Genomic DNA, 23,903 nt, shown 5'->3' with positions numbered 1-23,903 from the left:
TGTCCCCACTAACTGGAACAAATGAGGGATATTTTTACCCATGTTAATATTTTTTGTCCCCTATTTGTACAACTAGTGAGGGATCGGTCCCCTATTTTCAAATTCCTAGATTAGGCTCCAAGTGTATTATCACCCAGCGCTTTCGTGTTGTTTACTTTTGTGTGTGTCAATAAATAACATTATCCGTGTACCACACAAACACAGGAACACCTAATTTAGAGTATAGTCTCTCTTATTTCTTAGCCTGGCAACAGTCAACTTGTGAATTGCCGATTTTCTTGCTCTTTTTCTCGGCTCTGCTTGGTTCTCGGCTTTTTCCGGGTGCCTCGCAGGAAGCGCTCCCATTTCTCTCTCATTGTCCGGTCTTTTGGGAAACGATGAGTACTAATCCCATCATGATTGGTGTTGCTACACCCTCCTACGATACGTCTGTTAACCATTTTAATAATTGCGTGATAACGTTGAAGAAATTTGCAGAAAACCACCAGGTCGTTTTCTCATAAACAAACCAGCGCTGACGTAGGATTCAGAGGAAAATGCCAAGTTTTTTCAGAGGCGGACCAGTTCGCCTCAAATCGCTTGATTTCAACTGAGTTTTTCTGGTATTGCGCAAGGTAAAAAAAATTGTGCAAAATGTGACACACATCTGACCAAAGTTTAATATAAAATAAGAGAATTACATCGATCTTGTTCCTAAATATACCCAAGATGTGCACTTTAATGACGTTGCCATGAAATACATTTGACAATGGGGAAAAAAAAAATTAAGAATGCTTTCCTGTTTGCTTAAAATGTTATGCACGGCTGTAGGTAATGTTGCTACATGTTTTGAGGGATAATTCTAGTATTTTAAAACTATAAGCTTATGGGAGTGTTTTAGTTTGTCCAGCTGGTTGATAATATGAATCGCTGTGCATCTTAGGGTTGTGTGAGATTGATTTTTCTCTTCTTGCAGTTTTTCATTAAAGAAAAAAAGCCCCTGCAATAACACATTTAATCTCCCAGAACTGATGGCTTAAATGAAGACAGTTAAATGAGCATTTCCACCATTTCAGGTTTAAGGAGAGTATGGGAGGAAGTAATAATATTATTAGCTGTGCAGTTGGGAATTGTTTGCCAACTGCAGTCAGGAAAACTCGGCAGGATAGTGGGTTTTTAAGTAATTCTGCATTGCTGTACAATAATGTAAAAAAAATTTAAAATAAAAAGATAGCGGTACTTTTTTTTTTTTTTTACACAAACTGGGTGTCTGTCTGCATAGCCAACATACTCTGTTCTGCTCTTAGTTTTTGAACGTGTCTGGAAAAAGTGCTTATTCGTACAAAACAAAGTGCAGGGTTTGGGCTGGGGTTTTTGTTTGTTTTAAAATGGTTCAAAAACCAACACCAACAAAAAAAAGTTAACGTATTTAAATAAAAATAAAAAAATCAATGTCTGTTCACTAAGCTGGCCATACACTGATAGATTTTAAGTTGCAGAAGCAAAATCTCTGCTATGAGAGGTTTGGAGATGTCATGGAAAGCATCTATCGAGTGGCCTCAAAGAGATTCTGGGGAGCTGTTCAGCAGCTCAGGAAATGAAGGAGGGTCACGGCCCTAAGTGAGGGGACACTTTGACCTTGACTGATGAGGTAGAGCTGGAGGGTGCTGGGGATCTGAACATTTTCTCTATGATCTTTTTACAAATTGGGTGTCTACATAGCCATAATCTCTGGGGTCAAACTCACTGAGGTAGTTTAAACCAAAAAAACAAACCCTCCAGTGACCAGGCTTTGTTGCTGGATGGAATTCACCCAGGGTTGCTCAAGGCTCTCAAAGTTGTTGGGTTGTGTTGGTTGACATGCCTTTTGAACATTGCCTGGACCTTTGGGATGGTGTCTCTGGACTGGCAAACTGGGATTGTGGATCCCCATTTTTAAGAAAGAGGACTAGATGATGTGAGATTGATTGATTGTAGGTTGGGTGATGTGGTTGTTGTGCCATACCTTGGTGCAAAGCTCTCGATTTACCAGTCGGTGGTCTACATCCCTATCCACACCTATGGTCATCAACTTTGGGCAATGCCCGAAAGAATAAGATCGTGAATGCAAGTGGTTGGGCTTACTGTCTGAGATTGGGTGAGAAGTTTGAAAATCCAGGAAGGGTTCAGAGTAGACCCACAGCTCCTCCACATTGAGTGGAGCGAAGTGAGGTGGTTCGGGCACCTGGTAAGGATACCCCCTTGATAACTCCCTTTAGTGGTGTACCAGGCATGGCCAGCTGGGTGGAGGCCCTGTGGGCCAACCCAGGACTTGTTCAAGGGGTTAGATCTCCAAGCTGGCCTGGGAGCAGTAGGGGATCTCAACGAACCTGCTGGAGATGGGGAGGCATCTCTGTTCTCCCAGTTGCTACCGTGACCCTGAAATAGATAAAGTGGTTGGCAGTTGATTTATGGTGATTAATGAACTGATGGCATTCTCCATTTCCCGTGGCAGAAACTGAGGGTGCTGGAAGTGGGGCTTGTTGGCAATGTCAGTTGTTAATGAAAAGTTCAAAACACCTGTGCAAATCTTTGCAGGTTCATATTTCGATTGGCTCTTCTGCCCTTTTATTGAGCAGAAAAGGATTGCTCTTTGGGTGTATTTTTGAGTGATTCAGAACTATGATTGTACTTCAATGTTAATATGCTGAGCTACGACGCAAATTGAGTTAAGATTGGCAGGTGTGGTTATATGATTGGAGTAAGCGTCACTGGGTATCATTGCAGTGTAATGTCATGTATAGACAAGGAAATCTATTGTGCTAATATTACCTCAGCCTAGTATGTTTTAGTCTTTTTCCTTATTCTCTTGAAGGGTGCTAATAATTCTGGAGTTGCTTATTTCGGCTCATTTTAATGCTGTTGTAGGTGCATTTGGTAATTATTAAGTGATCTCATTAAATCAGTCTCATTAAATCTGAAGGTTAATAATTAAATTGAATCAGTCTCATTTGAATCATTCAAAGTGAATCATTTAAAGTGAATCATACCGTTAATTTTGGTGCTTAATAATAAATTACCAAACAGCCAAATTATGGTATATTCCAAATTATTATGATCACTTACCATATTACATAACTTATATGCACCTTTCTGAATTCTTTGGGAGATTGGGGACTTCAAAGATATTGGAACACAAATAAAACACAGTTTCAATAAAAAATGAATTTATTATAATAAAAATGGATAATAGCAGATTGAAATATATACAAACAGTGAGGTGTGTGTATGTGTATGAGAGGCCTTGTGTGGGTGTGGCCTACAAGAGGGTTAGCTTTGTAGCTAATTCCACGTGTGTTTGTGGGGGAGGAGTTGACCACGTGTTCGGGTAGGCCTAGATTAACCTCGTGTGGCTAAGCTAAGACAAAGGGGAGCTAGCTAAAGGAATTTGTGAGTGGCCACGTGTTTGTGTAGGCCTAGATTAGCCTGTGTAGCTAACTCCACGTGGTGGAGGCCTTGTGATCCCTTGAGACAAATACAATTAGCCCTGGAGGCTAATGGAACAAAGAATTAGCCGTAGGCTAATTTCACTAGCTTATAACAATACTGAATCCACTGAAATCTTGATGCGGTCAAGATGTATAATAAGAGAACTAAATATGTTAGTAGGAGTAAAGAGAAGCATGCACAGCCTATCTGTTAAACAATTGAGAGAACATAGAACAAAATAAAATCAATACGTTGCGTGTTTAACAGTGTAACAAATAAACCTGGGTTTATATTCACACTATTTCAATAAAAGCAAATTCCTAAGACTAACTTTAATTATGCCCAAAAATGCCAAGTCTTACTTCCGTATCCCGCTTCTACGCGAGATTATGAGAAGATGTCCCGAGACTTTGGAGTTTTTCACCGTTGTGAAGCACAGGGAATTACTCGGAGAAGTTGAGTTTCACAGAGGCCCATGGAGCGCGTCTGTGGAAAGCAGAGAATTCTTGATCCAGCGCTTCGTGGCTCATGGAAAGAAAAACTTTAATGAATGAAACCGGTTGTAACTCACGGAGTTTAAAATTGCGCGATTCTGGATTTTTACCGTGGCCAGTGGTAAACAAAGAAATCGCGCTGAATCGTGGATCTTGCAAGAAAGAGAAGAAAAAGACGTCTTATTTGGTTTGTCCGGCGGAGCGTATCTCTTTGTGCGTCCAGATGGCTTGGAATCCGGACACGAGAGAGAAAGAGCGGAAGTTTGTTCTATTATTTATGCCTTTAGAGAGGAAGTAACGTTGGTGATCCCGCCCCGGCGTGACGCAGGTCAAAGTGGAAGTGGGCTGATGGGAAATGTGGTTTCTTAAAGAGACGGGCTGTTGTAGTTCTTAGACGGACTGTGTACTTACACTGTTGATTTGATTATTCAGTGATTTTTTTTTTTTTAATTGTTTTAATTTTTTCCCCCCTCCTTTTCAAACATGGCCAGTTGGTGTTAATTGTGTTTAAGTTAGAGTAATAATGCCCTTTTGTTTTTTTGTTTTCCTCCATGTGGTTATCATTTATAGTAATACAGAAAGGGGCTCCCTCCCTCACAGAGGCTGTGGGTAAAAACATCTCATCTTATTTCTCGTGTGTGTGTATATAGGATGGGCTATGAGGAGTCTGAAGTCAGCATGCACTGTTAAAACGGAGCAAAGCAGTTTGTGGAGTCCTGAGTCTTATTAGCATGCTCTTAGGGATGGCATGAGTAACCTGTCCCCCTCTGAACGCAAGGTAAGAGAGAAATACAATAAACAACCACCAGTCAGTCACAGTAACTTGAGGCATTAGGTATTTACCTGTTTTACATTGTCTGCCCTATTAATATTTTATCTCAGTTCTAGCTAAGAAACTTTACACATCATGGTGGAAAACATGGTGTGCTAAATGCCATTGTTACAGATGGGATCCATTTTCTTATTCTTTGACACTAGAAAGGTCTTGATGTCTTCTGGTTCTGGCTGTTGCACTATAACAGTTTCTCATGTGTGTAGGTTAAGCTTCATAAGGGACGCGAGAGGATAAATCTGGCCATGTCACGGGTCCCAACCCCCCCTCCTCCAGGGGAGATGACATCAGGACCTGTGGCAGAGAGCTGGTGTTACACACAGGTGAGAGGAAAAAGAAACCCCTGGTTTCTTATACAGTACATCTGCATCCACACACTTGTGATTATCATTCAAATTATTTTTATACCCCCTGGGGGTGTGGGGGTATAAAAAGGTGCCGGTTTACCTCTGTCCGTCCGTATCTCTGTATTTCTGTCTGTCCGAAACACCCTTTGTCTTAGCGACCATAAATCACTTGGTACCGAGCTTCAGCCTGGGGTTCTATACCGTGTATACTGTTTTCAGGTCTGTCGCACATCAACTTCCTGTTTACCGACTGAATGTATTTACGAAACATATCGTGTGGATTTACAACATTTTCGTTACACTTTTCTCAGCAACTACAAATCATAATATTTTGTTCAACCTTGTCCAATAACTGCTTATTTTTTTTTCGCGGTGTGGTTTCCATCAAATCCTGCGCTCTGATTGGCTGGCGAGCGGGTCCGTATCCTAAAGTACGGACCCCAGTTACGGACCTCTGGCGACTCGCTCGTTCACAACAACAAAAAAAACGTGGTAGCATTTTTTGTCAACATTTATCTTTTTTTTTTTTTTTTAATAAGATTTATTTATAAGATTATCAAAAATCTTATAAATTTTTGCCAGCATTTCTCAGGAGAATAGCATTAATTTTACAGCATGGATAGCGATAACGACAGCGTTCACAGCGAAAGCGAGTTTTACTACCCTGAGGAAGAAGAAATAAAAGAAGACATTTCAGGAGAAAGCTAAAAACCTGTAATTTGCTAACGCCGAGCAAAAACATGGCTGAATCCTGAATGACTCAATTTTGTATAAATAGGGGACTACATAGGCGGCAAAATGTAGGGTTTTTTTTCCTGCCATGGAAGTGCGCTTGTATACTGAGGAGGAAACCATTTGCAATACAGCCGTGAATGAGGATTCAAAATGGTGGCTCGGGTCGGTTTTCCCTTTCGGGCGCTCTCGTTTTCTGTTAGAATTTGGTAAAGAAAAAAATAAATATATTATTTACCAGCTTAGGGTCGGTCTGTATGGTGAAATACCGTGACCTCGGCCTTGAATACTGACCTCGGCCCAGAGGACCTCGCTCAGTACTTTCAAGACCTCGGTCACGGTATTTCACCATACGGACCTCCCAGCTGGTAAATAACATTTTATATATTTAATTGCATACACTATATGCCAATAATGGACCATCACATCCAAATGTGAGCTTTCCCAAAACGAAGTTGGAAGCACGCAGATATACAGAATATCTGTGTATGCTGTCGCATGATGATTTTTCCTGCACCAGAACCAAGAGGCACCTGTGCACAAAGCGAGATCCATGAAGCGACGTCAACCCCAACTGAACACCTTTGGGATGACTGTGCCCTGGGACTTGATGTCAGTATCTGGCCTCTCGAATGCTCCTGCGGCTGAACGAGCACACCACCTCACAGCCGTCTTCTAAAATCTAGTGGAAAGCCTTCCCAGAAATGTGGAGGTTATTATAACAAGAAAGGGTGTGATGGGCAAGTGTCCATAAACTTTTGGCTGTGTTAGTGGGGTGTGGACTGAACGAATAGCTTGCGTTTTACTGCAGAAAAAAAATAAGAAAAGTAGTACTGGATGTGATCATGGCAAGAATCACCACTACTGCTCACTTTGGGGTTCTAAATCACTGATGCGTTTATGTTGACAGCAGACACCTTTAACTTAAAAATCCAAAACACGTTCTTGTGCTTGTTCGCTCGGTCTGGGACGATGAAAACCCTGCCTGGGGGGTTAGTACAGCATAAAAAGGAAACAAGACAAGGATATATATAATATACTGTGTGTGTGTGTGTGTGTGTGTATTTTTATATATATATATATATACACACACACACACCTGTTCAAAAGTTTGGGGTCACTTTGAAATGTCCTTATTTTTGAAAGAAAAGCACTGTTCTTTTCAATGCAGATCACTTTAAACTAATCAGAAATCCACTCTATACATTGCTAATGTGGTAAATGACTATTCTAGCTGCAAATGTCTGGTTTTTGGTGCAATATCTCCATAGGTGTATAGAGGCCCATTTCCAGCAACTATCACTCCAGTGTTCTAATGGTACAATGTGTTTGCTCATTGCCTCAGAAGGCTAATGGATGATTAGAAAACCCTTGTACAATCATGTTAGCACAGCTGAAAACAGTTGAGCTCTTTAGAGAAGCTATAAAACTGACCTTCCTTTGAGCAGATTGAGTTTCTGGAGCATCACATTTGTGGGGTCGATTAAATGCTCAAAATGGCCAGAAAAATGTCTCGACTATATTTTCTATTCATTTTACAACTTATGGTGGGAAATAAAAGTGTGACTTTTCATGGAAAACACAAAATTGTCTGGGTGACCCCAAACTTTTGAACGGGTGTGTGTGTGTGTGTATATATATATATATATATATATATATATATATATATATATATATATATATATATAAAATAAACAAGGTGTTAATTCAAGTGTTTGATGAAGAGGTAGGTCTTTAGTCCTCAGTCGTAGACGGCCACGAGATGTTTTGTGTTCTTCTGTGATCCAGTGCTATTAGATATTAAAGGCGGATAGAGGAGACAGTTTGGATGTATTACATTCTCCATAGAGTCCAAGACAAGCGTGGCTATCATGTATTAAACAACAGAGTATGTTCACTTTTAGACCATACATTTCAAGTGACACACATTTATTTATTTATTTATTTATTAATAATCTCTCATCTCATTATCTGTAGCCGCTTTATCCTTCTACAGGGTCGCAGGCAAACTGGAGCCTATCCCAGCTGACTACGGGTGAAAGGCGGGGTACACCCTGGACAAGTCGCCAGGTCATCACAGGGCTGACACATAGACACAGACAACCATTCACACTCACATTCACACCTACGGTCAATTTAGAGTCACCAGTTAACCTAACCTGCATGTCTTTGGACTGTGGGGGAAACCGGAGCACCCGGAGGAAACCCACGCGGACACGGGGAGAACATGCAAACTCCACACAGAAAGGCCCTCGCCGGCCACGGGGCTCGAACCCGGACCTTCTTGCTGTGAGGCGACAGTGCTAACCACTACACCACCGTGCCATCCCTTATTATTAATAATAATAATATCCAGCTGCTGTGTTTGCAGTCAGATTACTCAATTATATTAGCTTGAGAAAGTTTTTACTGCCTGTGCACATTACTCGTGGGTGAGACAATAAGAGATGGCATGCAATTTGTAAAAAGCTGATTTTATATTAAAGCCAGTTTTCTAAAACGGGATGTACGATTTATTATCGTATTCAAATAGAGCAGATGAGTTTTGGAGTGACTGCACCTTTTGAGTGTTGCACTTACCCATTAATCACCTCTCTGCATCCTAACACAGATAACACACATTCTTTGACACCAAAATATTACTCAACCTTGAAAGACCAGGATTTCCTGATGAATGCCGTGGTCTTGTAGGATGCATTACAGATCTGAGCTTTCAAACTGGAGCAACTTGTTTTATAACAGTTGAATTTCTGAAACCGTTTCCTTTGTAGAAGAGTGGTCTAGCTCACTCTACTTGTTCAATATCATGCAAGCTGAATGGAATATATCTGATATACCATGAAAAAAAGGCCAGCCATTAGTAGTAGTAATAGTAGTATACATGCACATTCCTTTCAGGTGTTCAACGCATCTTTCTCTTTCAAAATTCTCTCGGAATGTTCCGTATTTAACGAAGCAAACCTGGCAGCCATTAGCCTGGGAAATCCCATGCTGCTTTGCACAGTCGTTCCGATCTGAAAAGACAGCATGGAAACTATGGTCTAAAGGCTCGCCTGAGTTAGGGAGCCAATCAGAGAGTGGGGAGGGGTGGAAAGACGGTGACGCGTACTACTCGACAAACGGAAGCTTGTAGTTTATTTGGGACTGTTTACGGATCACATTTAACATGGCGGCGAGCGATACGAACCAAACTTTCGATCAGCTTCTCTCATATTTGTCTTGCACAAACGGCAGTAATCGTTCGGTGCCATTGTTTTCCTGTTTTTGTTTTGCCTTTTCTTTCTCTTTCCTTCTCTTCTTCGCCTCTTCGTCGCTCTAACTACGTCACCAGGTACAGCTGCCATGATTGGCCATGGGCTACGTATACGCCAAATGATAGACATTTGCAACGTCCAATAAACGGCCGTTGACAATCGTAAACCACACCTCCCCTACGAGAAATTCAATAGGCGGATTCCAGACCATATTTCAGTTGTGATATGGTCTGGTGTTAACCAGACTAGGCGGCCATGGTTTGTTTACGAGTTGTCACAGTCGCTCGCTAGCACAGAAGTTTTACATCTCTGGTGTGTTGTTGCCTTGGCAACCATGCAGTATCGTAAACCATATTGAACGTTCATTCTCCATTGGGCAGAGTGACGTACCGTAAAATACCAAATAATAGCCCGGGCTATTATTTGTCTCAATCACGTAAGAGACCCGGCGCGTATTAGAGACTAGGCGGCTATTTGGAACAGGCGATTAATTCCTTCTTCACAAACACCTTCCCCAAAATCTACCTCAAAACGGGGAAAAAAACTCATTCTCAGATAGGCCTACTTTTAACCAGTATAACTTAGTTTGTTTAGAGTTAGATTACAGATAGCACGGTGCCGACTTCGGGGAATTTTGAAGACGCAGAATGCATCTTCGCATGGCACAGTCGGGGTGGATAAAGGATAAATCACACACCTTTTCCTGTTAATGACTAGTTAAGCGCATGCTTTACAAAATAATCAAGAAACCACACCATTGTCTGTGCGCAGCACTGTGATTTAATTACTCTGCAAAGTTATGGTCACTTGCTATCACCCTCACCCATGCAGCCTCCACCCTTTGCGCTTCGCGATGTCTGTCAATCTGAAATTGCACGGAGGGCGCGACGTTGAAGCAACATAATTAGGGTGCGAAGTGTCAAACCAAAGGGTTTTTTTCTTATGCTGAAAAATAAGTGACCTGCAGTGGCTACATACTGTCATCTTGCATTCTCACGTTTCTCTCCAAGACGTCTCCCTATTTGGCCGATATGAGCCTATTCCCCGAGTGAGTTGGTACGGTGGCTCGACCCCGTAGAAAACTTCAAGTTCGGATGAAAGTTAGTTGAATAGGTTACTGACTTGTAGGCCTACATGTTGCCTGCCTGACGCGTGCTTTTGGCCACGAGCAGACTGAAATGCATGTTAGAACGCTCTCACCTTTTTTGTAAAGCGTCTTCCAGATCCGAATGGGTAAGGGCAAGTGAAATGGTATAAGGTCTTTTTAATAAAACTCAGTGTGTGCTTTGACGCATGCATTCGGCAATTTAGGTCGTTTAACAGAAGCAGCAGTCCAACCTTGGAAACCCGCAGTCCTCAATGTCACCACACACGCTGGCTTTCGTTGGGTGAATACCCCAAAGGGGTATTCCTCATTCGATGACGTAAGTGATATCCCACACACCCATGTCAAACGTAATTGGCTAAGACATCTGTCAAAAGTTACGGAGTTGCATTCCTCAAGAAATATTACAGTAGATCAAGATTATAACATTGAAATGGCATGTTTATTATCACGTAACAAAATGTTGTAAACAGTATTATAGAAATAATTTCATTTTGCATTCATTCATTCATTCATTCATTCATTCATATTGTTTCGGTAGAAAACTATGCAATGCAAAATCGTTTAAACACCAGAAAACCAGAAAACTGCTGGGCCTACAAACACTCGGACACATGAGCACATCGTAACACAAGAACAACTCAAAACTGATTCGATAGCCTGTTAAGTCCATATCCTTCCCTCACTCCTCCTCATCATCATCCTCCTCCTCATCATCCTCAACTACCAGTTCATTGTCAAACGCTTCACCCTCATCATCTTCATGTTGCTCATCTTCTCCATCATCCTTCTGGGCAATTGTAGTGCGCCGTCTGGACGAGAAGTTATTGCGTTTGAGGAAGCGATTTAACCACCCAACACTCACCGTGAATCCCTCCTCTCGGCCATCGCTTACGGTGTTGTACACTTCTTTGGCCTTTTCTCTGATTAATTTTCTCGAGACCCTCTCGTGACGGGCCCTCTTGGCCAGCACCCACTCCCTCATGCTAACCTCTAGCTCCTCGCTAGCCTTCTTCCTGCCCCCGCCTGGTAGCCGTGCTTTGCTGCCCTCCTGCGTTGAAAGACGTTGCAAGTCATCTTTCTGCTTCCTCCACTCCCTGACTCTTTTGGGGTCCACAGAAAAATGTCTTGCGGCCGCTTCTCCACTGTTGTCCTCTGCATATTTTACTACGGAAAGTTTAAATTTGATATCATACTTCTTATTTTTTCGCGGCAGCGCCATGATGAACGTCTCAAACAGCTAGCACAATGCTATCTGAGGTAAAAAGAATGTTTTGAAGAAAGAAGCCTCAAGATTCTAGATAGAACGTTCGGGCGCTTTTTTTTTTTTTTTTTTTTTAGACCCCGGCGAGTATTCGGAACCGGCCTTTATTTGTCACAACACCCGGCCGTTAAAGGGAACTCGGCGGTTAATTGGAACTCGGCTATTATTTGGTATTTTACGGTAATACACGTAGGATAAGCGATATGCTAACAATACTGCATGCTATCAAACCAAATGAACGAAACCCGCGAGAAGGGAATAGAACGCACATTTTTATTCCGTGGAAAAAGTGTCCTGTATGTATAATAATTCACAGTATCTTACCTGGCAGGTCAAAGTAGTGAAGTTCTCCTACATGTGGACGATAAACAACTTCAGTTTCTGCCGAGAGGAGATGGGAGAGGTGCTGAAAAGTTCCACCTTTTCTTCTGGTCCCAACGACAAAATGAAGTGGTGAGGTTCAGTTCCCATGTCACTGTTGCCCCTTGTATTAATTTGTACCCATGCAATATGGAGTGAAGCCCAAGTCAGATAAAATGTCTTGCCCTAACTCTAATTTCCAACTCTTTTCCCCCTCCCGTAGGTGTTTAAGAGTGAATCCAAAAGGGCTAGATGATGAGAGTAAAGATTATTTGTCCCTCTACTTACTGCTTGTAAACTGTCCAAAAAGTGAAGTGCGAGCAAAGTTTAAGTTCTCCCTGCTGAATGCCAAAAGAGAAGAAACTAAAGCCATGGGTGAGCCCTCACAAAAAAAAAAAAAAGCGCATCATAAATGGTATGTTAATTTCTGAAGTGTATGTGCAGTTACTAACTAATCGTGTTTTTTTGTTCTTTAGAAAGTCAAAGAGCATATCGGTTTGTCCAGGGAAAGGATTGGGGCTTCAAAAAGTTTATTAGGCGCGACTTCTTACTTGACGAAGCGAATGGACTTCTACCAGATGACAAGCTTACACTTTTCTGTGAGGTATTGTGATTTCAGGATAAAAATGTACGTCATAAGGATTAGCGTAGCAGCAAAACTCGTATTAAACCTAGAACAGGACTTTCTGTGCAGGTCCTGCTGTACATGTAAAGACTAACGAGGCTTTGTACATGCTTCGTTATTGCTCACAGGTGAGTGTGGTGCAGGACTCGGTGAACATCTCCGGGCAGTCCAACATGAACATGCTGAAGGTGCCCGAGTGTCAGCTGGCTGACGACCTGGGCAGCCTGTGGGAGGGCTCCAGGTTCACTGACTGCAGCCTGTTTGTGGGAGGACAGGAGTTTAAAGCACACAAGTCCATCCTGGCAGGTGTGGCTGCTGACTGCGCAGACTTTTTTTTAAAATTATTTTGTTGGTTTTGCTTTTGAGCTGGCCACGGCTTACATTTTTCAACTTTGGTTTGCAGCGAGGTCACCAGTGTTCAATGCCATGTTCGAACACAAAATGGAGGAGAGTAAAAAGGTGAGGGGGGGGGGGAGGGACTTTGAAGTTTTTAAATTACCCTGACTCATTTCTGTCAGATGATTAGGTTATTGAGAGAGAACCCTCGGTCAATTCTGTCATATACACGAAGTAACTTTAAAAACGCACATTGATAAAACTTTCTGAATTCGTGCTGAGTTTATCTCAAGAAGAAAAAAATCTATCACAATGGAAAAATAACTTCGTTCCGCCCGAATAAGTTCCAAATCTGTGCTCAAATCAGAATTTAAGGGAGTTGTACTCAATAACGTACAATATGACTCGGGTAGTCAATGACATGGACAGGCTTTAATTTTCAAACAAATTTTGCATACACTGTACACGCACAATCTTGCCTATAAATCCCCGGGGGAAATGATGGGAAAATTGTCATTATTGAAGATGCCACGCCGAAGCCAGAATCAACGTGAACAGGCCATCGGGATGTTGCGTGCCGGAAGTACACAGACAGAGGTCGCCCGGCACTTCGGTGTTCATCATTCGACCGTTTCCCGTTTGAGTCAGCGTTACAGACAGACAGGGAGCACCAGGGATCGTCCACGCCCTGGTCAGCCTCGAGTCACGATGCCAGTTCAGGATCAGCACATCAGGCTAGCTCACCTCCGTGACAGATTCCTGACCCCCTCAGTCACTGCTGCTGAGACCCCTGGACGACACAGACCCAGAATCTCCAGCATGACGGTCCGAACATGGACCAACTGTCACTTTGAATTTTTTAATTGTGAATTAATTCTTGAGTTTGACAATAAATGTCCTTTATCGATGTTTCAAGATGTGTGCGCATTACATACAATATCATAAATTTCAAATATATGCATGGATCTAAAGTGATATCGTGTCGAATTCCATTGTGCGTTTTTAAAGTTACTTAGTGTATTTACAAGAGTGCCTGCTTTAACATAATTTGCTGTATTTTTCCAGTGCAGTGTCTGTTAATGAATACACAGCACATGCATGATTTGGGCAGAAAGGAGAGCGTAGGGTACTGGGAAAATGAAGGTCGATCTCAGACCAGTGAGATCAATACAGGGTGTCTCAAAAAAAATGTACTCGCACTTTAACTGTCCCTAACATGCTGCCTTTTTTGTGTTGCAGGTGTAATTAATTAATTAATCACAGCATGGCAGGAAATTATCGCACCAAACCAAGAACAACTGATGCATTGAAATTGGAAATTGAAAGACAATGTCGCGATATTCCTAATGACCTGTTTTTCGTGACGTTTGCGAATCCCTTGGTGCGCGTTATCAGCGTTGTCTGGACAATAATGCCGCTTTTCCACTACCAACGCGGCTGAGTCGGGCTGAGCCGTGCCGTGCTGAGCGGGGCTGTTGGAGTTGCATTTCGACTACAACCGCGCTGAACCGTGCTGGCTGGAAGTGGGTGGACACATTGGGTGGAGTTAGCGAAAGTGGGTGGACGTCAGGTGATGTCGTTAAGCAGCGCAAACAGTGACATCAGTGAGCTTTTAAGCGGTAGTCTCACGACCCGGATAGTAAACAATAAACATGGAGGACATGGAGTCGTTAGTGTTGCTGGTCTTGGTGCTGTGGCTTGTTGTCACCGACAACGCCAACAGATACTGGCAAGAGCGTATAGATGAGGCGAGGCGCATAAGGCTTCAGAAATTCTCGTAATTCGTAATTCTCCTTCTTCCGGGTTTACGGTGTTTACAGATCCCAGCGTGCTCGCAGGGCGTGTGTGGGCATGTGAGGACACTCCTCCTCACCAATCAGTGCACAGGGGAGTGTCTGCTCACGCCCCCAGCCTCACTTGGCACGGTTTGGCTCGCTTCAGCCCCACTCCAAAACGGTGCGAGTTTTAGGGGCTAAGCAGGGCTGAAGCGAGCTGAGTCGTGCTGGTTTTTGGTAGTCGAAACGCGAGCCGTGTCGGGCTGAAGTGAGCTGAAAAAGGGTAGTGGAAAAGGGCCATAATGGTCATCAATTTGAACATTTGCGAACATGATTCTTCAATTACATTTGTCTTCTGTATTCGAAGCTATTCCATTTCACTCTATGTTCATAAATAAAGGTTTTCTCGTCATTCAAAGTGCGAGTACGTTTTTTTGAGACACCCTGTAGTTGCGTAATCTGCACGACTCTTTCCTGTCTCGGATTATTCTCATCGTCGCGTTTCACGTGGTAGTGTGTGGTGCTGGGACAGCGCTCTTTCAGATGATCTTTTAGCACTAGGGTGCATCAGTCGCCCTCACTTTCATAAAATCTGATGCGTTTTTGTTCGGGTGTTCCTTTTCACCAATAAAGACATCCTGTGAAATCTTTTGACCAAAGTCTAATGACGGCACCATGAGGTTCATTTTTTTGCCAAAAAACGCTTATTTTATGTTTTTGCGTAAGGTTTACTTTGAATCACAATGTCGGACTCAGTTTATTGATTTCTTGTGAGCCAGAGATCATGTTAAGAACCTTTGCAAGGGATTGAGAAGCGTTAATGTGATTCATAATACATTTGTATTGTTTAAAAGTAGTTGAACAATGATCCAATGAACAGCTAAAACTCAAACTGTGCTTGATGATATATTTAGAATATGCACTAAAAATGTGGATCTAAAGCTAGCCGCACACTACGCCGATCCACGCGGTACCGAACCGACCCATTTCAGAGCCGACTCCCGACTAACTCACACGACTGTTGACGAGTGCAGTCACGATTGAAGCGACACCAAACAAGATTATGCGAACTAAGCATCATAAACATTCCGATAAATATCACGTGACAACTTAATAGCTTTGTGATTGGCTATTGGATATAGTTACTGGTAAATCCAACACTTGAAGATGCTACAGGCTGAATTACAAATGACACAACATGGAATTTGTAGCGCACTATCTAGGCTGCATGAGCTATTATTCCCAACCTTAAATAGTGCACTTATATAGGGGAGTTAAAGCGATTTGGAATTCAGCCACACAACTTGAGCAGAGTGGCTTTCCAGCCCACTGTGTCTATGGATAAAGCTTCAGTCTATGGAATTACAGTATATACCTGCATTAGGTGCTACCAACACGCATTTCTCACGCTAGAAATTGTGTTTAATGATGTCACGTGTTATATGCGAAAGATATGATTGGCTATTGCTAGCGACTCTCGCCGATCAGTCTGGCTCCCGATTAGTTTTTCGAATCGGCTGAGAGATGAGTCGGTACCATCGAAAACTAGTCTTTACGCCTGACTCGCGACTTCAGTTGGCTCGGTACGCTGAAAATCGGCGTAGTGTGCGGCTAGCTTGAGATATTTGGTATACTCTATAAGGTGCCATAACGTTTCATGAAAAGTGATCGAAATTTTGTCATAGCAGCTTTTTCCATAATTTTGAGCTCCTGGTGCCACCATTAAACTTTTGAATTTTGTCAAAATATTTCACCCAGTGTGTTTTCTTACCAAAAGGAACACAAAAACAAAAATGCATCATGATCGGAGGGACTTTTCATTTTTAGGGGACAACTGATGCACTCTATTTAGCATTGTATTGTAATTGGATTACAGAACAGATCTTTCATAATTTCATGGAGATATTTAGTTGTGTTCCCTGCCTTCTCTCTGTCACTCACTCACTCAGAACCGCGTGGACATCAGTGATGTCGAACCAGATGTGTTTAGAGAGATGATGGTCTTTGTCTACACGGACAAAGCCCCAAACCTGGAGAAAATGGCTGATCATCTGTTAGCTGCAGCAGACAAGGTGAGGCAGTAGTGCCTAAATGAGGTACTAATTGATAAGATCTTACGAAGTGCATGAGTCATTGCTGGGTATGTTATCTGTAATTCTCTGTTTCTGCAGTATGCTTTGGAGAGATTGAAGGTGATGTGTGAGGAGGCTTTGTGTAACAGTCTGTCTGTTGAGAATGTGGCAGACATCCTCATTCTGGCAGACCTGCACAGTGCAGAACAGCTCAAAGCACAAGCCATAGACTTCATCAACAGGCAAGCCTGCTCTCGCGTGCTTCCCCCCCCCCCCCCCCCCGTGTACAGTAGGGTGCATCAGTTGCCCTCACTTACATAAAATCTGATGCATTTTTGTTCAGGTGTTCCTTTTCACCAATAAAGACATCCTGTGAAATTTTTTGACCATATTCAAAAGTCTAATGGCGGCACCATGAGCAGTGGCGATCCTAGAGTGATTTACTCCCTGGGCGAAACCCCCTGCTTTTCATGAAACATTTTCATGAAACTTTTCATGAAACGTTACGGCACCTTATAGAGTATACCAAATATCTTAGATCCACATTTTTAGTGCATATTCTAAATATATTCTCAAGCACAGTCTGAGTTTTAGCTGTTCATTGGATCAACTGTTCAACTACTTTTAAACAATACAAATGTATTATGAATCACATTAATGCTTCTCAATCCCTTGCAAAGGTTCGTAACATGATCTCTGGCTCACAAGAAATCAATAAACGGAGTCCGACATTGTGATTCAAACCTTACGCCAAAACATAAAATAAGCGTTTTTTGGCAAAAAATGAACCTCATGGTGCCACCATTAGACTTTGGTCAAAAAATTTTACAGGATGTCTTTATTGGTGAAAAGGAACACCCGAACAAAAACGCATCTAGGGCTGGGAATCGATCCAGATTTCCTGGATCGATTCGATTCCGATTCATAAGGTCACGATCCGATTCGATATCGATTCACTTAGATATCGCTGGATTGTCACTTTAAAGTAAAAACTGTCCGTATCGACAGGAACAGCCCCATATGTGTTTGTGCATGTAATTTAACACCAAATGCCTTCTCCAGTGCAGTTTGATTCGCCGCAGGTTTAGCTGAAACCGTGTCGGCGTGGTGCCTGGATAAGTGGTTGCGGAGATTGGTTGTATTGCCACCTCTATGTGGCACAGTTTGCACACTGCTTTTGTTCTGTCGACTTCGTCTCTGTCCTCGTAACGTTTGAATCCAAAGTAATGCCATACATCAGCTTTCAGGCCAGGCGGTGATTTTAGCTGTGCAGCTTCAGCCATCTCGCGTTCTTAAGTTTCGGTTTCGTTTGCCGGCACCCGCTTTTTATAGCGGTCCTTGCGCGGTCGAGAAAACAGTGCCTATAGCCACCTGGAAGAGATCGATCCACACATTTTTGAATCGATCTCGTATTTTTTGAACGTGAATCGATATCGGATCGTGGATCGATCTTTTGAACCCAGCCCTAAATGCATCAGATTTTATGAAAGTGAGGGCGACTGATGCACCCTAGTGCATAAAGTGTACCTTTATACAGTCCAATTATGGACCTTAAATTATTTCGAAAGGTACGTTATAGCTACATTTTCAGATACGCATTAAAGGTCAGGGTGCCAAACTGTGACATGGAAAAGTACAGTTTAGTGTTTTGTTTTGTTTCTTTTCTCCCCGTGTGTGTGTGTGGGGGGGGGGGGGATTGGATTTTTAATCTCTAGAGTTGTCAGAGGAGTAAAACTTTAACATGTTGTGCTGTTTGTGGTGGTCACATATGCTAGTGCTGTAATTTTTGTAACACTACCCGTTTCCACTCCAGATGCAGCGTTCTCAGACAACTGGGCTGTAAGGATGGGAAGAACTGGAACAGCAAGTACGTATGCGCATGTTCTGCTGCCATATTCTGATCCCAGCAGTCAGTATTAAAGCTGGGCGGCGATGATGATGATCTGTTCGGGGATGCTAGGAATGAGGGATGGTGTAATTAAATGCTGATGTGTAATATAATCTGTGCTAATCTTTGGATTATATGGCTGATTTTGAGAGGGTGGAGACTGCCGCTGCGTTCATGCGCTATGGGAAGATGATATTTTCCAGTTGGGAAGTGGTATTTACCAGTGTGTTGTGTTCACATGCTTTTGTTGTTGTTGATAAAGGATGCGGACTGCTAGTTAGCAATAGTTAGTTAGCTATCGTTAGCAATAGCGTCTGCTCTGGAGAGGTAAAAACAAACCATAACAACACATTTTTAAAGGAAACGGATTTCTAACGTATTATATTACACTTGTTAATGACGCAACATTGCATAGACGCCAAAAACTACCCACTAGTACTAGTAAAAAAAAAAAAACTTTAGTAGCGTACAATGCTTACCATTCAAGTGTCTTGTACCGCTCGCCGCCATGTTGAAAAGGTTAAAGTTCATCTCATGTCGGCAACTCGTGTATCAAAATTTTCTACGAGTTGCCCAGTGGAAAATACCACAAGAGGGGGCGTTCATGTGTGCTTTCCATGTCGGCGTTTGGTATTTACCATAATTCCCATAGCACATGAACGCACCATGAAGGCATCATTTTCAGCAGCTTGTGCAATGAGCTATTATTATGCAAGTATTTACATTTATTTATCCTACGAATAAAATGAACAGCTTAATTATGAATCTAGCGATTGGTGCAGGTATTGTAAATTCCTCACTAAGTGATTTGCATACAAGCGAGAAACACAACACAGCACAAGATGACTATAGTTTAGAAGTATTCTGTAATATAGACGTTACAGAACGTGAGACGAAATTGTTCAGACAGCGGTTTTGAATATCCCCCGCTGGCCGAAAGACCCGAAGGGGGATTATGTCGTGGCGATTGTCTGTCTGTCCGTCCCAGGAAGGGTGCTCACCTTCTGACATCAACTCCTCTTGCAATTTTTGGAGGAATTTCATCAAACTTGGCAGAAGGCTTTGTTATATGACAGTGATGCGCAGATTGAAATTTCATTTAATTTGGGCGAATTTTTTTACCAGTTATGCCCTTGGTTATTAACAAACTTGTACTTTGGCAATTTCATCAAGGTGACCTTGCTTTCTGAAATCAACTTCCCTCACAATTTTTATCCCTCGCTGGCTAAAAGGCCCGAAGGGGGATTATGTCAAGGCGATGTCCGTCCATCCCGGGAAAGGTACTCACCTTCTGAAATCAACTCCTCTCACAATATTTGGAGGAATTTCACGTAACTTGACAGGATTCTTTGTTATATCGGTAATACGCATATTACAGTTTCGTTCAATTCAGTCGTGTTATCAGGGGCGCAGATACGTTTTTTGAACTGGGGGGGACAAAGCTGCCAGCAAACCAACCCCACCCCCAACATGTGTTGTGCGAGGAATATACTCTGATGCCCTCAGGGTGGCGACATTACTCAGCTAAGACAAAAAAGCCATCACTCCTTCATCCCTGCAACCATTAGCTTAGGCCTACTAATAAATAAAGAGTAGGAATAGAGCTGCAAAACTAGTTTTAAAACCGCTGTTCCAACTGTTAACCATAGCGAGAGGCTGGGCTGGGAGTGTGTGTAAAGTGTAAACCAGTGCATCCTGACTTTCTAACTATGCCTGTGTGTTGCGTGAGCGGCAGTCAGTCAACAACTCTTCGCAAAGTTTCCTTATGAAACAATATGCCCGCTGAAATTATGGCAGGGAACGCCAGATTAAACATTAAAACTGCCTTCTGAGCACTGTATCTACAGGCTGCCACCGAAAGAAGGAGGCTACCAGAAAGGCATCTCTACTCCGTACGATTTTACTTTCACTACGACATTATCAAAAAATTGCAAGGTGATGTGATGAAGTAAGGCACAGTTTACTTAGTCGTTGTTTTTTGAAAAAACGATGCAATCGTTTTCTGCCTTTTCGGTTTGGCACCCTTCATCATGCCGTGTTGGGGTCCTGAACTAGGAGCTGTCCCCGATATGCCTGTCAAACTTGTTGTGGGTAACCATAGCAATCGAGCTCGCAGTCTGCGCAGCTCAACCAACCGTGAGTTGTTGCAACTATGTCTGTACTGCTGTGCACCTCAATAAACCGAATGGTAATTAGTAGTGCTGTCAAAAATGTCGCGTTATTAACGCGTTAACTTGACTCAATTTTAACGGCGATAATTTTTTTTTTTATCACGAGATTAATGCTCTGTGACATGATGTAGGTTTTTCATAAGCTTTTGAAACTGCCAGGAATTTGGAACAGAGACTTTGCTTAGAAAACCGATAGCAGCTAGACTGTAATGCCACGCCCCGCACAGCCAGAGTCCTCTGCCCTCCTGCCCCAAAGAACCAGCGCGGGCAGGGCGCGCTAGTAGAGATGGGATTTATGGCTCTTTGATGGGATCCGCATCTTTGTGATCCGTTCTTTGAAAAGAGCCGTTCAAAAGACTGGCTCATTTGGCTCTTTTTAAATATTTATTCAGTTTTAAGAAGACAGCGTCTAAAGAAGCCAGATCCCTCTGAACTGTAAACTCAACGCTATCCCAGAAATCCTTCCTGTAATATGCAAATTTGGCCGCCTCTGATTGGACAGCGCGACGCATCAACAGGCAGAAAGTGTAAAAGTACAAAATGTGTTAAGTGAGCTGAAACAGTAAAGATCAGATTCAATGCAATATTTATCAACGAACAACTTAAACTTAATATAATAGTGTACTTTATATTATAATCAAGCATGTCAAGCCTACCGTCACTGTGTAACCTGTCTCTCTGATTAGAGTTGTAGACTAACTCAAGCAGTAGATCATTTCACTCATGGTTCTCTTGCTAGTCCCGCGCCGGTGCTCGGCTTAGGTTTCACTTTGCAGTGGCTGTGTCAAGACGTGTTATGCTTTGCAATAAAAAAAAACGTTGGTACAAGGCAAGCCCATTCACTTTTTTATGCTGATAAGAGAATTACAATGGTTTATGTGACAAAAATGTGCGATTAAATTGCGATTAATCGCGAGTTAACTATGACTGTCGCGACATTAATCGCGATTAAATATTTTAATCGCTTGACAGCACTAGTAATTAGTCTTTTGATTTTTCCGTGAGGTTTGCCTTATGCAAAGAAAGACAGCATAGACGTTTTTTCCTCCCTATAAGTGGGGGGGGACCGAACGAGGTGAATTTAAATCTGGGTGGGACGAATCCCACCCTTTATCTGCGCCCGTGCGCATTATGGCAGAGTTTCCAGCAGGGGATATTGTGCTCTCAGAGCATTCTTATGATTTTAAGCCATGATTTTATATTGAAGCTTGTAAATTCAGTTTTGTAACCGAGTGTAAAGTTTTTTTTGTTTGTTTGTTTAAAGCGTCACCAAGCTCTCGTTAGTGCTCATTACTGAAGTCACTTACTCGGTTTCTTTCTTGCTCCTTCAGTCATGCAGCGGACATCATGGAGACTGCAGGCTGGAAGGCTATGATCCAGTCCCATCCTCACCTAGTGGCTGAAGCCTTTCGTGCCCTCGCGTCAGCCCAGTGCCCTCCGTTCGGCCTGCCCAGGAAACGGCTCAAGCAGTCCTGACCTTCAGCGTCTCACACTTTAGAAAGATGCAGCAGCCAGCCCTGATTCCCTTTGTACCCTCTCACTCCCTTCTCCTTTACTAAAGCCCAGCTGGAGGACTGCACTAGCTTACAGTGCTCTTTGCTCACTGCAGAAGAAGAAGGAACCAGCTTTAAAATGGCCGCCTCCGAGCTGGCTTCTCTCTGCTCAGTGATGTGTCATTTGATAAATGGCCTTAAAGGACATGCCCTTCCCCTCCAGGCCTGTCCAGATTGCACTAACTCTTCCATAACACCGTAGTTTTAAGGTGATGTTTAGGTCCCTTGTCTGTGAAGTGTTGTCAACAGGGGCACATTAACTGGCATCCAGAATGTTAAAGCCCTGCCTGTGATATTGACATCTTGGAGGACAAAAGGGAGGAAAAAGGAGGGTGTGTGAACTCAGAAAAACAGATCCACACGTCAAGTCGTTTCCTCCGACACTTCTTTTTAAAAACGATGTTGCCCATGTTGTTTTCAAAAATGTTTACTAGTGTGTTTAACATCAGTAAATATGGGCGTAAGTATTAACTGAGATTCTGCATTAGAATACTTGGTGAAATGTGATGCATTCTTTCGGAGTATGTAATTCTGAGTATTACATGGAAAGCAGAACTGAACATGTTGATATTTTGCACCTCCTTAACTATTGGGTAAATATGAAGATTTGTTTATCATATTGTTTACAAGACTTTTTTTTCCTTTTCACACAGACTTATTTTTGACTTTAGTTGTATGGAGTTTTATTTTCTATGATTAGCAGCTTTGCTTACTCGATGAAATGGCAGAGTTCTTTGTGTTTGGAAAATGTATTGTGGTTTAAAAGAACTTTGATTTATTGCTTTGAAATTAAAAACACAAAAAACACAAGTAGTTTTGCTTATTTTTGGACTTTAAATACCAAAAACAATCCCATTGCTTATGGTCTAATTTATTTATTTATTCTCGGTAACTGAAAAAACCCAGTGGGAACATGGAGTGTGAGGTACAGACAGCCTGAATGGGATGCCAGTTCACCATGCGCGCACGCACACATTCACACCTAGGGACGCGGTCTCGTCAGTCCATCTGCCGTCACGGTTTTCAGAGAACCCAGAGGAAACCGTTATGGACATGGGGAGAACATGCAAAACTCCATAGAGACAGTAGATGGACAGTAGTCTTGATGTTATCGGTTTAGACCTTTATAATCAGCTGTAGGGTTAAAGCCCGGTCCCACAATAACGATAAATCGGTCGGTGCTCACACCAGACCGATAACGATCCCTATAGCCCAGGCCTGGGTTTATCCATATTGGTGAGATTGCTTCTGGAGCCGTTTTTCTAGGCCTGGACCTGATCCGCTAAAACATCTGACCAATCAGGTAATTGTTTACACGTCTGAGCACGTGCTATTTTTCCTTGTTGCATCATGGAAAATAAAAAATGGGTATAATGCAAAGCACAAATCTTTTATTCATGGATATGTGATTTTCTGTGAAATATCAATAGTAAATTAAATGTATAAATGCAGGTAAGATATTTTACTTATTAACTTCAGCAGTCCTAACATTTAGGGTGTTTTCACACTTGGTCCCTTTCAGCCATCTAACCGAACTCGGATCGATGACTCAGCAGTTTTTGCGCATATGTGAACACTCCAACCGTACCCAGACCCCTTTAAAGCGAACCGAACTGAGACCACCTCCAGTACGGTTCGCTAAAAATCA

The 23,903-nt window shown here is 42.4% G+C and overlaps 1 protein-coding gene across 1 annotated transcript in view; it reads left to right on the top strand.

Annotated features, from left to right (window-relative positions):
• The window catches only part of spoplb (speckle type BTB/POZ protein like b), a 53,152-nt gene extending 30,087 nt beyond the window's left edge, over positions 1-23,065 (top strand). The window contains exons 3-13 of the mRNA XM_060941739.1: positions 4,592-4,719; positions 4,980-5,096; positions 11,807-11,928; positions 12,059-12,210; positions 12,312-12,439; positions 12,589-12,766; positions 12,864-12,919; positions 16,521-16,643; positions 16,743-16,885; positions 18,457-18,510; positions 22,034-23,065. Of these exons, the coding sequence (XP_060797722.1) occupies positions 4,690-4,719; positions 4,980-5,096; positions 11,807-11,928; positions 12,059-12,210; positions 12,312-12,439; positions 12,589-12,766; positions 12,864-12,919; positions 16,521-16,643; positions 16,743-16,885; positions 18,457-18,510; positions 22,034-22,178 (1,248 nt within the window). The 5' untranslated portion in view covers positions 4,592-4,689 and the 3' untranslated portion in view covers positions 22,179-23,065. The remainder of the gene's footprint in view (positions 1-4,591; positions 4,720-4,979; positions 5,097-11,806; positions 11,929-12,058; positions 12,211-12,311; positions 12,440-12,588; positions 12,767-12,863; positions 12,920-16,520; positions 16,644-16,742; positions 16,886-18,456; positions 18,511-22,033) is intronic.
• The last annotated feature ends 838 nt before the right edge of the window (positions 23,066-23,903 follow it).

Source organism: Neoarius graeffei, chromosome 15 (assembly GCF_027579695.1).
Source record: "Neoarius graeffei isolate fNeoGra1 chromosome 15, fNeoGra1.pri, whole genome shotgun sequence".
Taxonomy (NCBI): Eukaryota; Metazoa; Chordata; class Actinopteri; order Siluriformes; family Ariidae; genus Neoarius; species Neoarius graeffei.
This window is presented reverse-complemented; position numbering and strand designations above follow the sequence as displayed.